The following is a 13,209-nucleotide window of genomic DNA, read 5'->3' as shown; positions in this document are numbered from 1 at the left end:
GAGGAAAGCAAAGCCCTCATGAGTACTTGTAGCGGGACCTATTCATGAAAGTTGATGCTTATGGTTTAAAAAGCGGAAAGTTCTACTAGGAGAAAACTGCATTCTGTTAGTGATAAATACCGTATTGGGATATTGTTTAGTCCATCCGGATCTGATCTGTCCCACCCTCTTTAAAAAGCAAATATTCTCAGTCAGAGACATGAGCCTAGTATGACTTCCACTGAAATTGGGGAGTGTTTGCATGTATCTTCCTGCAAGGCTGCAGTATTAAGATACGAGCGTGGGGCACTGCGCTCTTCGCTGAGACGGGAGGGTACGAGCTCACGTGGAATTACCCCCCCCAGCCCGGGGAGCCAAGGGTCAGGCCTCATCTCGGACTCCACCTGAGTCTCTAGCCTGTGTTTTCGTGCTGTTACACAGCTCTGACACGGGAGACAGACAAATCTCCGCCGCGACGGTGCCAGCGTTGCGGTCCCGCAGGGCCCTGCTCGCTCTGGTCTCCCCCCGCGGCAGCAGCCCGGCCTGGGTTTGCCTCGCTGCCGGCTCCGCGGCGCGCGAGGGGCTGGCTGCCCCCTGCACGCCCGCCTTGCTGAGGTGCGCTGGGTGCTGTGGCACAGGGGCGACGCTCGGCCCTGGGCGACTTTTGTATAAAGATGGGAAGCATCTTGCTTGGGTATCCTCTTCTGACACCCTTTCTCCTTCCAAAATGAATAGCTTTTTTTCCTACCCCCCCCCCCCAACTGATCCTTGCTGGTGTGTATGAATGCTTCTGCAGTGATCTAAATCTTTGGCTTTGGAAAGAATGAATACGTGGGGTTTGTTGTTCATGCTATTGTTATTTTCTGACTTTTTAAAAAGTATTTAGAAGGATGCATGTAATGCTGGGTTTGTTCACTTTTCTGTTTGGAGATGTGTATCTTCTGTGCCAGTTAAGAGCGATGGTGTTTAATAAGCAAGTGCATGTGGATATACTGATGTTCAGGCTATGACGTCTCTGAAGGTGAATAATAAACCCAGCTTTCCTAAAGGCCTGGAACTCTAGGCAAGCTTGGGTTTAAATAACCATGAAAATCCCCATGTTTAGTATTTGCTGAAGGCCCTACAGAAGAACTGGGCTTCAAGGTTGTGTTCCTGGGAAAGGAAAACTGCTAAAATACCCCCATTGACAAAGAAGGCCACAGGGAAACTAAAGAGGGAATAAGTGCAGCCCACCGAGGTCAAGGCCAAACTCCTCAAGGTACAAAAGGAGCAACTGGAGATTGTGCGGGGGTAGGAAGTCTGCTGGGGTGCAGGACCGTTCCCTGTGAGATGTTTCATCCTAGACATTGCAGTGGGTTTTGGAGGAAACACCCAGTTTCTGCTTCTGGAAACAATGCTGGTATTTGGAAAGTATCTTAGTTTCTCCTTCAGTACAGCAAATTATGTCACAGGGTAACAAAGACTGCATGAGCTACCTGGAAACTCAGCTGACATATTTAATGCACTGAGACAATTTCAAAGCAGAACAGAACTACTGCACAAACTAAACCTCTGAAGGCTGGATGGCTGATGGATCGGTGCCTCTTCTCTGAAATGTTCCTCCATCCTTGCCATATCCAGGTATCTCAGAAATTTGACTGGATGCATCCTCACCATACTAGAGCAAGGAACATGGTCATGCACCTCTGAAAGCTGGGTTGGAAGTGAGAGGAGGGTGAGGTGCTGAGGACTGTGTGTCTAAGGCTGAGCTGTGAACACACAGGATGTTCTGTGGAGAGCCAAGACCAGTATTTCAGCCTTGTGAGACTCTTCCCCCCCTTTTGCATGTCTCCGAAGCGCTGGATGGCCCCACAACATAATGTAGTGCACAGAGGTTGCTCCTGTCTTGCTGAACACTTTTGTTGGCAGCTCTCCTCATCAAATTGAAAAGTCCAGCAATGTCAGTGAGATGTGTCCTGCCTTCCTTTGGTACAGACAGGATCTCCTGCCTGTAGCTCGTATTCACGTTGAAGAATTAGCATTGCTGAGCTGTGCTATGACATCTCGCTGGGCGCTGTTCAGACCTGCTTTAATTCAGCTAACAAGACAATTGAGACCACAGAATAGCCAGGAATATAATAAAAGGCCTGAAAGTTACTGGTGTTTAGCAATGTCCTTAGCTGCAATGTAGATAGTGGGCTTTCATGTGAGAATGGCATATATTCAATAAGCTAATAATGTTTGTATTTAAAAGATTATAGTTCTTTCTCCTGCTGAAATAGGTTTCATGCTGTGCTGAATCCAATTGCAGCTCAGTTGACACAGGCATTTAAGAATGATTAAAGCTTTAACAAGCCCATTGCCAGAATTCATTCTTTCTTTAAGAGAATTTTAAAGAACCTGGGAGATGCAAAAATCAAACACACAGAAAAGCCGTTTGCTGCTCTGCTAGGGCATCGTAACGTTTGCATTTTGTCTGACCTGCAAATCCCTCCACACGGGCCGTGGAGAGGAACCGCCTGGTTTGCGCTTGAGCTCGCTGAAACGCGCGGAGCCGGGCTGCAGCTGGGAACATCTGGCTGCGACGTGTCCCTGGCCCAGCCCAGCTGCTGCCCCACGTGCGGTGAGGATGGAGGGGCTGGTGCTGCAGCAAAGCGTGGGGGAGCAGAGCAGCATCCACGCACCTTCCTCTATGAAATACAAGGGCGGATGAGGCTGTTCAGGATCAGGTGTGCTGCCCCTTCCCAGGGCGGGGGTGCTCCCTCGCTCTCGGGGGGGCTGCCTGGGTCTCCTCGCCCCCAGGAGGAGCACTTTTGGCCCTGCAAGAGCAGAGCCACAGGCTCTCCCCTGCTCATTTACGTGGAGTTTGCATTAACCTGCTCTGTTCGCGGAGATTTGCCCAGCACCTGTTTTGAAATTAAGTTAGTAAAGCTGGGACAGAACTAATTGAATCAAGCATATGCAGAAAGCAAACTCTTTAAAGGCAAAAAGGTATCACTTTGCTCTTTTGCCAGTGTTAACTTAGTCCCTATGCATGTGCTTCCATAAAGATGCATTTGAGTAAAGCTAAATTAAATGTCACAGAGTTGGCAGTGCCAGGAAACTCGCCTCCTGGGCGAGCACCGGGTGGTTGTGCCGATGTGCTGCTGTCTGTGTTGAAATCTGTGGGGCATTTCTCAGCCCAAAGCCCTTGCTGGACCCGTGGGTCTCATACCCAGCTGCAGGGGCTCCATCCCCAAGGCTGCTGTTTCCCTCAGGTTAAAACAGAGCAGCCTGGAGTGTGCCTTCACTACTGCCCTGGGATGAGCACTGCAGCTCGACTTTCCCAAATTTGCTGGCCGCTCTGATTAGCACCTCCAGGTCAGCCAGAATCTGAATGGTGCCTCAACAGCCTTTACAACCCTTTCCCATCTGGGGAATTTCTTCTGCTCCCAGAGGAGCAGGTGATGGATGTTTTGAGGAGGATGAGGAGGATGTTGCTAAGCCACTTATAGCCAGCTCCCCTTGGTCCTTAAGGAACAGCGCTGTGTCCTTGAGCAACAGGTCCTCTTACCTTGATGATTACTGCAATTGCCCCCAAGCCAGGACTCCTGTGAGTGTTAAGAATGGAGAAGTCCCCTGCAGCTACACGTTTGTACCTTAGCGGCACCTGAAAAAAATCACGAGTCCTGAGCTGGGGTTTAGGTGGTAAAGAGGGGCTCTGGCAGAATTTAGGCCGATAGGTCCTGAATTGGTTCCCTGCTCTGCCCAGTGCTCCCACTCCGGGCGGGTGCTGCACCTGAGCGGGGCTGTGGTGGTGCAGCTTGGTGATGCCTTGGGGTGCGTCTCCACAGGGATTTGTCAGGGCTGGGCAATTCAACACCCACCTGAAATCCAGCTGAGGTTTAACTATTTTCTGCTAAAGGACTGAGGGATGGGTGGACCCAAGCAGCATCTGCAAACGTAGCAAACAGTGGTAGGATCAGGCCAGCTGTAAAGCACACGTTCATTTGGCAGTTATTTCAATGCCCGGTCAGAAGAGAGCCCTCATTTACCTGTACTGACTGGCTAAGGCCTTCAGTCTGGAGATAGGAGGGAAAAAAAAAAAAAGAAGATATTAAATTATGTATGTTTTCAATACTAATTTGGATGCCAGGTGAGTCACTGCAAGTCCCTTTATTCCCCTTATCTATTTTACAGCACTGGTACACCTTAAATATTAAAACCGGCATGTGCAGTGACTGTAAAAAAAATTAGACCAAGTTTTGTCTGAAGCTCTCCGGCACCCAGGAACGGTGGCAGATGTGATTACTTACAAATATCACGCTGGTGGTGGGCTGGCAAAGAAAAATAGCACTTAATCATTTTCAAAATCAGACTAACTCTGCTTGCAATTGTGTCACAAGGAGAAAGCATATTTCACAGGTGAAACTGCTTTTTCTGTAACTGGCATTTTTGTGATTTGAAACGAACAAGTGCTTGGTCGAAGGCAGTGGTGGTGGCGGCTGAGCATTATTTTGTGCCTGAGAGTGATGCCTTGGAAGTTATTCACCTGCTGGGGATACAGAAAGGCCCAACCCTGATAACAGCCAGGGCAGCCAGGCCCCCCACGCCGCCCCAGGGACCTCGGTCTCACTCACGGGGCAGTTTTGCACCTCAAAGGATGGGGCCGTGGGGCTCCTCTTCCCTGGGAGCCTTGTGAGCAGCCAGGTGGTGAAACCATTTTAAGTGTGGCAGGCGATGAAAAGATGCCCCAGTCTTGGGGGAGCGACTTGTAAAAGCCCTGAAAACCATCACCCGGCTGCACTGAGGGCCTCGCGCTTCCATAGGCACCTGCAGGGGCCTTCGGGAGAGAGAGGAACGGGAGGAAACATCTCTGTCCCTCCATTCCCCTGCCTGGAGGAAATGAGACAGAGGAGAAAAAACCAAACAAACAGAAGGTTTGTCTTCTTTCCTAATGGCAACAGTCCGCAGTAATAAGGCTAGATTTGTAACGTCACCCACCCCCAGCCCCCCTGCAATATTACCATATTACACCCTTCATTAAATAAGCCAGAGAGAGAAACTTTTTACAATGTTGTCTGAACATTCTCCTCATTAATTTAAAAGACAGCAAAGTAGAAACTTACTCTTCTCCAAAGTTACTCTTAAAGAAACATCACTTTGGTGGGAAATGTTTTAATCTATGCATTTTTAGGTTAATTTGTATTTTCATCAATTTGAAAAATATAGATTAATTGGTTTTATTCTCTTGTTTGAAAGTTCTGGAAAAATGGGCACTTTGGACTGTTTTCCTGGGAGAAATAGTCAAAATTATTAAGGTGAGGTTTCAGGTATTTAGGGACTCATTAATTTTGGAAAGGAACTAAAAAAAAAGCTAGACTAGGTGGCTTGGAAACTGATTGACTGGAGGGAGCTTGAGAGGAAGAAAAGTTCACACAGAAAAGCAGTTCCATGTTTTCAAGGCAAGATCCACAAAAAGGTCCGGTGTTCACTGCAGAAGAACATGCCCTGTTACCACTGGCTGAAGTCTCCCTTTAATTGCCGATTCCTGCAGTGCTGTCTGCTCTCCCAGCTGCTGTTAGGATCAACTCCTCAAAATGTTTTTGCATTCAGCCCTTCGTGTAACCATTTCATTTTTTTTCCCCCCCCAATCTTCTTGGTTTTGGCAGAATTTTGTTTTAGTACAAATATTGTCTCTGTGTTATTTTCAATGCAGGGTTTTTGCCTATTAGCTGCTGTGGAAATCGCTGCTGAGATGTCCACCTGCCCCTTTCCTTTGGCGAGCACCTGCTTTCCAGCGCGTGACAAACGCTTTCCTTTTCTTACTAGTGCACATATTGGGGAGAAATTCTGTGAATTAGGCAATGCGAAATCACCTCCTCTTTGCAGTTTAGGGAACTCCTGAGGTGCGAGAACCAGCTGCTGCAGCAGACCCAGGAGCCACAGGAGGGGTTACCCGCGGCGGGAAGGGCTTTTAGCAGCCTGCGCGCCGGCGTGACTGTGAGGGGGGGTGCTGGACGGTCCCCGGGGTGCTGGTTTTGCACAAGCTGGGGTGACTCCCCCGCTGCGAGCCTGGGGTGCTCTGCCTCGCTTCGTGCCAGGCGAGGGCTGGGCACGACCTCCCTTCCTCCTCCTCTTCCCCACGCCGGTGGGCGGCAGCTGACTCGGGCTGCCTCGGCGATACTCGGGAGCGACCCGATTCCTTTTAGGACACGGGGGACCAGGGTGCTCTGACACCTCCTCCCCCTCAGGAAGACCTTCTGCTCGGTGCAGGGACCTGGCCTCGCCCCCTCCCCAAATGAACGCTTGGCTCACCACACGGCAGGGAATGCTCTGTTTATTCCGTGACTCGCAGCCGTCAGCAGAACTTTCACATTTAGTTCACAACATAAAATAAATAAGCCGGGAAGATGAAGTGGGGTGGTGGTGCTCCTCTTTTAGTTTTAGGACTGTTTATTCACCACAAAGGTGCGGGCTTGGTGGGTAACTCGGCCCTCTACAAACGGGGTCACTCTGAAGACAGCTGGCCTTTTCTGGCAGTACTGTGCCGTTCTGTTTGTATTTGGACAAGTTCCCCTTAAGAGTTCACAGCTATTGGGACTGACACGAGTTTTCAGAAAAGCGGCTCATTTGTCTTGACTACTCGTCACATAGAATATATTTACATTGCAGAATGAAGGCATTTTCCTGCCTCTCCTTATAGTAAGACACCCAGTGACATGCGGTGACAGGACAAAAAGGGATAAGTTAAATCATTTTAATATAATATCAATGTATGAGAAACCACAAAAGAAAGAAAACATTTTCTGGAAAATTCTGCATATGTAGATATTGCATTGTATAGTCTTACAGACAAATTTACATCAAATACATGATATATCTTAAAACACTGATTCAAAGAGGACAACGAATTAATTTTTCTCTTTCTGTACAGACATGGGAGTGTGATTTTTTTTCTGTTGCTATAGTTTGCTGTTCTTTAGGAAGAGTACTCGTATTCTTCAGCACTGCGGCGTCCGAAATCCATCCAGCCCATGTAGTCTCTGTCATTTATCCTGTGTGTAGGATCGATGGTCTGTACCCTGTTCCCCATAACTGAGAGCCTTCCAGTAGGACCTAAAGAAAAAGCATTTGCGAGAGCAGAGTCAGTGGACACGTTTTTCAGGTTCATCCATTTTCTGATCTGTCTTGTACTTATTAGCAGATGTGTGCAGTAGTTGAAACTGTTTAATACAGACCATGTAACACCACTGCCATGTCACTGGGAAAAACATCATAAAAACCTTACAGGTAATGTCCTGAAAGTGGCTTGGGGTTTTTTTATCGTAAAATCAACAGACCATTTTCTCCCTCCTGCTGCAGGAGCATTCTGCTCCTGGCTGCCAGGAAGGAATATGGGTGCATTTCTCTTTTTTCCTTCCTATTTCACTAGAGAGAGAAGTCCAAACCATTTCTCACTCTTCCTATAGGATTACTCCCTTGCTTGCTGGTATTGAGAGAGTTGCTCTAGATGCAAAACAACGCTGCTTGAGAGCAGACTCGGGCCTGAGACAGGACTCCACCACAGTCCCGTGTTGCTAGAAGAGGCATAAATGCAAGTACATGAGCTCTTACAGTACAAATTCAGTGAGAAGCTGCGTAGAGTTACGAATCCCGGGTTTTGTGGAGAAGTGGGAAGAGTTCTGAAATGGAGAAAGTTGTGTCTGGAATTTATCGCTAGAGATGTCTGTCGCTGGAATTATTGCTTTTACTATGTCAGTGACATTTTCATTGCTTATCCAAAGCTTTCATAATTCCTTTCACAGCAGGGTTTGATGCTGATCTCTGATCTTGCCTTCACCTTTCTGACTTCCTTGTTTAAGGCATCAAAGAGACACAAACTATTTGTAAGGAGAATTTATGCTTTAAAAAAAAGGGCTGTAACCCTCTGTTTTGACATCATCACATTATGTAACTGAAAGTGCAGGGAAAGATAAATTACTTCTCTCTGTCCTCCCTGAAAACAGCCAAAACTGACATCTGCCAGTAATTAGATTGAGTTTAAATCTTGAGTGAGGAAGGAGCAGGTTCAATATATCCGTATTCAATGCAGACAGATGCTTCAGGAACACCTGAACTGATCAAAAAGGGGAAGAGGCCCAAATAAAACCCCACAAATCCAAATCTACACAGTTGCCTTGCTTATGGTTTCTTGGGTTTTGAAGGAACCCTTGCTGACTCTGTGCTTTTTATATTTCCAGATTTTCTTCATGTCATGATTTATAATGAACATGACCCACTAAAAACAAAAGCTGCATTGTTTTGCTAGTAGTTGCAGAGGGGTAGGAGAGTTAGAGGTACCAAAAAAAAAAAAAAAAAAGAAACTAGCCATGTTTTAGACATTTACCTGAAACAAAATGACAAAAAATTTAATTATCTCTAGAAAAGAATGTCTACCATTCAAATGCTCAAAATCCATGAAATTCACATTCACAATTCAAAATATGTAATTAAGTTGATGAGAATGGTTTCTTGGCTTAAAGCCTGCAGATGAAGTTAACTGAAAGCTAGGGGTCACGAACAGTAATATTAATTCCTTAAGAGCACCTTAGTTACCTTGCCTCAAACCAGAGATGTCCTGTGGGCACTGCAAAACCAACGTACAGCAAACAGATTTTAAATTGCAGCAGACGGGCTGCGAGGCTGCCATCTAGCCTGAGCCTCTTGAGAGAATTTAACTCTCTCACTGGTTTAACGGGAAACGTTGGCCAAAACCTGCCTTTCTATTAATCACAAGGGCAAATGCCATCAGTGATGACTGCTACTTCTAGCAAATGCCCAGACTCTTTCCCCCCAGATGGAATTTTCTAGTGAGTATTATGGTTTAGCTAGGTTAAAAGTGACCAATACAGTAGTTGTGAGTGTTCTGCAGAGATTCTGAACTGCTGCCCAGAACCTTTACGTTAAACGAGAATACGGCGTTCTGAGGGGAAAACACTGTATGGGTCGTGATGAATTGAGTAAACACTGTTTTGTCCCTGTGACTCTTCTGGCAAGTCCATCGGCAAACCAGAGCCTTGCCATGTCACAAGAATCCCATCACCTGCCAACAGGCACTTTGTAAAGTTAATTCTATGTGCCAGTTAACACGTAAGCAGAAAATTGTCTCTCAGATTAATACTTAGCAAAAAGACTTCTTAAAGTCAAAGTGGGGTTTTTTTGTTTGTTTTTTTCACTTCACCTGGTTAAACTATTTGGAACTGTCAGCCAAAAATTTAAGAGACTATCATGACTACATAAACTAGGATGAGGAGTTGTTTCCATGAGCTGATGTGGGTGACAATGACTACATGTGGGAAAGGTAATGAGGATTCTGCTTAGCTGGCTCCTGCAACAATATTCTTACTCAGTAGCAGCTTTAACTGTAGCACTGAATTGTGGAGTTTCATATCTGAATTATCTTTTCATTAGATTATGTGAACTGCTAAAAGAAGGTCCTTAATGGAAATTGTGCAAATTAGTAACATGAGGTGAAGTCTCTCAGACTATATCAAAAGCGGTCCTTTTTCTGTTGCTTCTGATTTAGCCCTGTTCTATGTACGCAGATGGATGGGTATGGCTGCGTACGTAAGATATAAAATGCATGTGGCATCTCTTAATTGCAGACTGACATAAAAAAAAAAAAAAAAGAATAGGATTCTGCCTAGCACAGAGGTGGGCAGTGAAGCTATCAGGAGGGGAGGATTAAATGATCTGCATAAGGTTGTGTGGAGAGACAAGATCGGAGGAAGCTCTTACTTACATAAAGTCAATTTTATCCTAAGCACAGCCTGGGACTGGGAGTGAATTAATTTCTCAATGTCTATATGTCCAGGTAATCCTAATTACTGCCTTCCCCTCGAGCCCTCTTTGCTTCTCAGATGTCCTCATTCCCTGCAGTACAGCCGATGGACTGGAGTGAAGCTATCACAACTAAACAAAATTTGTGTAGTGGCTTTTGCTGAGGCTGGCAGTCAGAAGGTCACAACGATTAGGCTGCCCGTGGTGTTACTCTATTGAGATACAAAGCAATACAGACATGAGACAGTTCAAAAGGAAAAATGTTTTTGCGGGGGTAGTTTCAGGGGTAGGTGCTTTTGATCCATCATTTTCACTGGTAGCACAGATGGCGTGCATCTGTAAGATGTCAACAGGGACAGCTTTACCCTTTCTCTTGCTAGCTCATCTATATAATAATATTGTTTCCTCAAGTGACTAATAAATCATGTGGTAAGAATGAAGCCCGTTAACTCTACTACTCTACTGGTGCTTCATGCCCTTGGTACAAACACAGTGCCACGGAGGTTTTAAGTAACTGCAAAGTTGTGTTCCCAGGCTGCCCGAGACCAAAAACCTAACAGGAATCGACACGTTTTGAAGCAAATCTGCTTTTACTTATCTCTGCTTTTAGTTATTGTGTTCATAAAAGTGAATTTTGATCTTTCAAAAGCTTCCACACTTCTGTAGCTTCCTCTGGGAACAAATATATGGAAAATCCAATTTTCCCTGGTACAAGTATTTCTGGCTGAGTTGAGGTTAGCCATTTCATCTGTATTGATCCTCAGAAATGTTTTCCTGCCCTTCTAACTTAAAAAAAGGGAGGAAGTTAACTAAATGAAAAAGCTTGAGGAAAATGCAAATACTGTATTTCATCTGAGATACAGCATGCTGAAAATAATACCATAAGGCTATGAAAATAGTAAGTTAAAAATAAAAGCTGAAGTATGACCTGACAGGTAGGTTACATTTTCTTCAGCCACCTGCTCGCAGCTCTCAGCCAGTGGCTGCTATGTACCATTTTTTTTGGGGAGGAGTATTTGCAGTAAATAAGAGAATGCTCTCTAGTTCAGGAATAACCAGGCAAAATCTATATCCTCTCTTCTCTAGGAATTAATGCTAGATGATGACAGCGTTATCTTAACATCTAAGCATCCCTGCAGGAAATTGCACTGACACAGAAGCAGCACGGTAAGTAGGCTATGACCCGTACCTTTTCTGGCTTGCTGGAGATACTTGGCCAGCAAAGCGCCGAGGTTAGCTCTTTGGTCAACGCTCCCATCCAGCCGCGGCACGGATTTCAGCGGGCCAGCGGCCGAGGGGGCGCGGCCGGGCCGGTGATGTTCTGCCAGGCTCTGCTCCAGCTCCGCAGCCAGCGCATTGCCACTGCGCGAGCCCGCGGTTTGCTGTCCGAACGAGCTCGCCGAGAGCACAGCAAGGACCACGCAGATGCATATGCCGCTGTACATTGCTGGAGGGAAAAGGCAGGGTAGGCTGTTAAAATGACCGGATTTACTGTGATGCCTGTTGTCCCTGCCCCCATCTTCCGTTGGGGGTGCTGGCTTCTGAGCAAACTAGGGTTGTGTTGTTTTTTTTTAATGCAGGTAACAGTGGGACCTGTCTTTAGTTGGAAGACACGTATGTGAATAGTTAAATAACCCTTGATAAGGGGAACACATACTGGAAGGAACAAAATTAATTCACTGTAGTATGTGCTATGTCTCCATGATCTACTCAGCTGTTACTTGCTTTTTTTTTTTTTTTTTTGGAAGCTGTATTTCATTAAAACTTAAGGGAGATGAATCCAGCTCTGTGAAAAAAACTCAGGATTCAAACATTTCCGTATTTTGCTGTTGTACTAAAAACTGCTGTTATTACAAATACTCAGTTTTGGCAAGTTCTATGAAAAGCCTTTATTCTATCAACCTTCATTGGTTTGAACTTTACTGTTCAAGATGTTTCGTCTCATCAGACATAGAAAGAAAAAACAAAATCTAACACTCCCCCAAGCATTTCATCTCGTAGCTGAGGTGAAAAAAGCTGTTAAAAGCTGTAAGAAATAATGTGCAACTTAACAATATTCTTCTTCATACAAAACAGAACTCAAACGTAACAATTTTTTTCCTGCTTCCTTAAGTACTAGACAAAATGATGCTGCTTTATTAGGTTGTTTGATCATATCAACTGAAATAGTGTTTTTTCTGGAAACAGAGAAACTCTGCTCAGTTATTAGGAGAAACAAGCTACCTAGTATTAATGCTATAGGGGTAATTTCCATTTATAAATATACATGAATTATCTCCGCTATATGAGAATTTTTTAATCGCTTAAGTTTCTGAACAGTATACTGAACATACCCTTTTAATTTTAAAAGGCGAGAAAATGTGCCCACCACACAGACTAGGTTGAAAACATCTGCGACGCATAAAACACGGGGCTTTTCCTATCGTTAGATGAAGGAAAAAACCGTCAAAATGCCACTCCAGCACGGTTATTAGAGATGTAACCCTGTAGCTTTTCGGCGCTTAAGACACCGAAGGTGCGCTGCCTCCTTTCCGCACAGGTACCTTCTCAACCGGCCCGGTGCCCCGAATTTTCACTCCTGGGCGTACCCGTCTATTCGCGTCCGTGCTGGGGACCCCGAACACGAGCGGGCACTCGCTCTTTTCCCGCCTCGCCCACCCCGCAGCCCGGCACCCCCCGCCGCCCCACCTCCCCTTCCCTCCCCGCCGCGTCTCCCCCAGCCAAGGGCGGGATCCCCTCCGCGCCTGGCAGCGCCGGGACCCCCCGGTTCCGCGCCCCCCCCCCCCGCCCCGCGGAGGCGCAGCCCGAGGAGGGGTGAGGGGCGCTGCCTTACCTTCCCGCTGCGCTTTCCCGCGGTCGGAGCCGAGGAGGGAGCGCGGCCGGTGTGCGCCCAGGCGGGGAGAGTTGGGGGGAGTCTCCGCCGCGGCCCCTTAAATAGCGGCGGGCGCCGCGGCCGGTGTTTGCACAGCGCTGACGCAGCCGGGGCCGCCGCCCGCTCAGCCCCCCGCGCCGGGGGCTGCTTGCGTGTGCGTGTCCGTGTCCGTGTGCCTCACGGGGGGGAGCGGGGCTCCTTCCCCGCCCTCCCTCCGGAGCACAGGCGAGCTGGAAGCCCAGGCTGAAAAAAAAAAAGCGCTCCTGAGCGGGGCGCGGGTGCGGTGGGTGTGATGCTTATACCCCCCCCACCACCACCACCGAAATACCACGGGGAGAGGCTTCCCGTGGGGCTCCGTCCCGCAGCAGCGCCCGCCGCAGGGCTCACCCTGCCCGCCTTGACCGGCGGCGGAACGCGGCGGCTCTGCGGGGGTTTGGGGTCCTCTCGCCGCGGCCCCTCCAGCGCTGCGCGGAGCCCCCTCCGCCCCCCTCCCGCTCCTTTTTGGGGAGGGGGGAAGGAAACCTCCTCAAGCCCGGGCCGCCGCCAAACCCCCGCCCGCACCTGCCCCGCAGCGCGGC

The 13,209-nt window shown here is 47.5% G+C and overlaps 1 protein-coding gene across 1 annotated transcript; it reads right to left on the bottom strand.

The window, feature by feature from the left end:
• Window positions 1–6,261: 6,261 nt before the first annotated feature.
• On the bottom strand, window positions 6,262–12,859 carry CCK (cholecystokinin). Its single transcript, XM_032991291.2, has 3 exons — window positions 12,593–12,859; window positions 10,949–11,206; window positions 6,262–7,056 (listed from the first exon to the last, which is right to left on the bottom strand). Exons 2-3 carry the CDS (start codon window positions 11,202–11,204, stop codon window positions 6,920–6,922), a joined length of 393 nt encoding a protein of 130 aa, XP_032847182.1. The 5' UTR covers window positions 11,205–11,206; window positions 12,593–12,859; the 3' UTR covers window positions 6,262–6,919.
• Between the last annotated feature and the right edge of the window lie 350 nt (window positions 12,860–13,209).

The sequence above is a fragment of the Tyto alba genome, unplaced genomic scaffold (genome assembly GCF_018691265.1).
Source record: "Tyto alba isolate M040663 unplaced genomic scaffold, T.alba_DEE_v4.0 Super-Scaffold_46, whole genome shotgun sequence".
Classification (NCBI taxonomy): Eukaryota; Metazoa; Chordata; class Aves; order Strigiformes; family Tytonidae; genus Tyto; species Tyto alba.
The sequence above is the reverse complement of the archived record's forward strand: the minus strand, read 5'-3'. Positions and strand labels throughout refer to the sequence as shown.

What these genes read in the sequence shown, in the direction of transcription:
- CCK (XM_032991291.2), bottom strand. Translation starts at nt 11,204, where the DNA reads ATGTACAGCGGCATATGCATCTGCGTGGTCCTTGCTGTGCTCTCGGCG. An exon ending in TCTCCAGCAAGCCAGAAAAG is followed by an intron (nt 7,057 to 10,948) that starts GTACGGGTCATA and finishes CTTTTTCTTTAG; the next exon opens with GTCCTACTGGAAGGCTCTCA.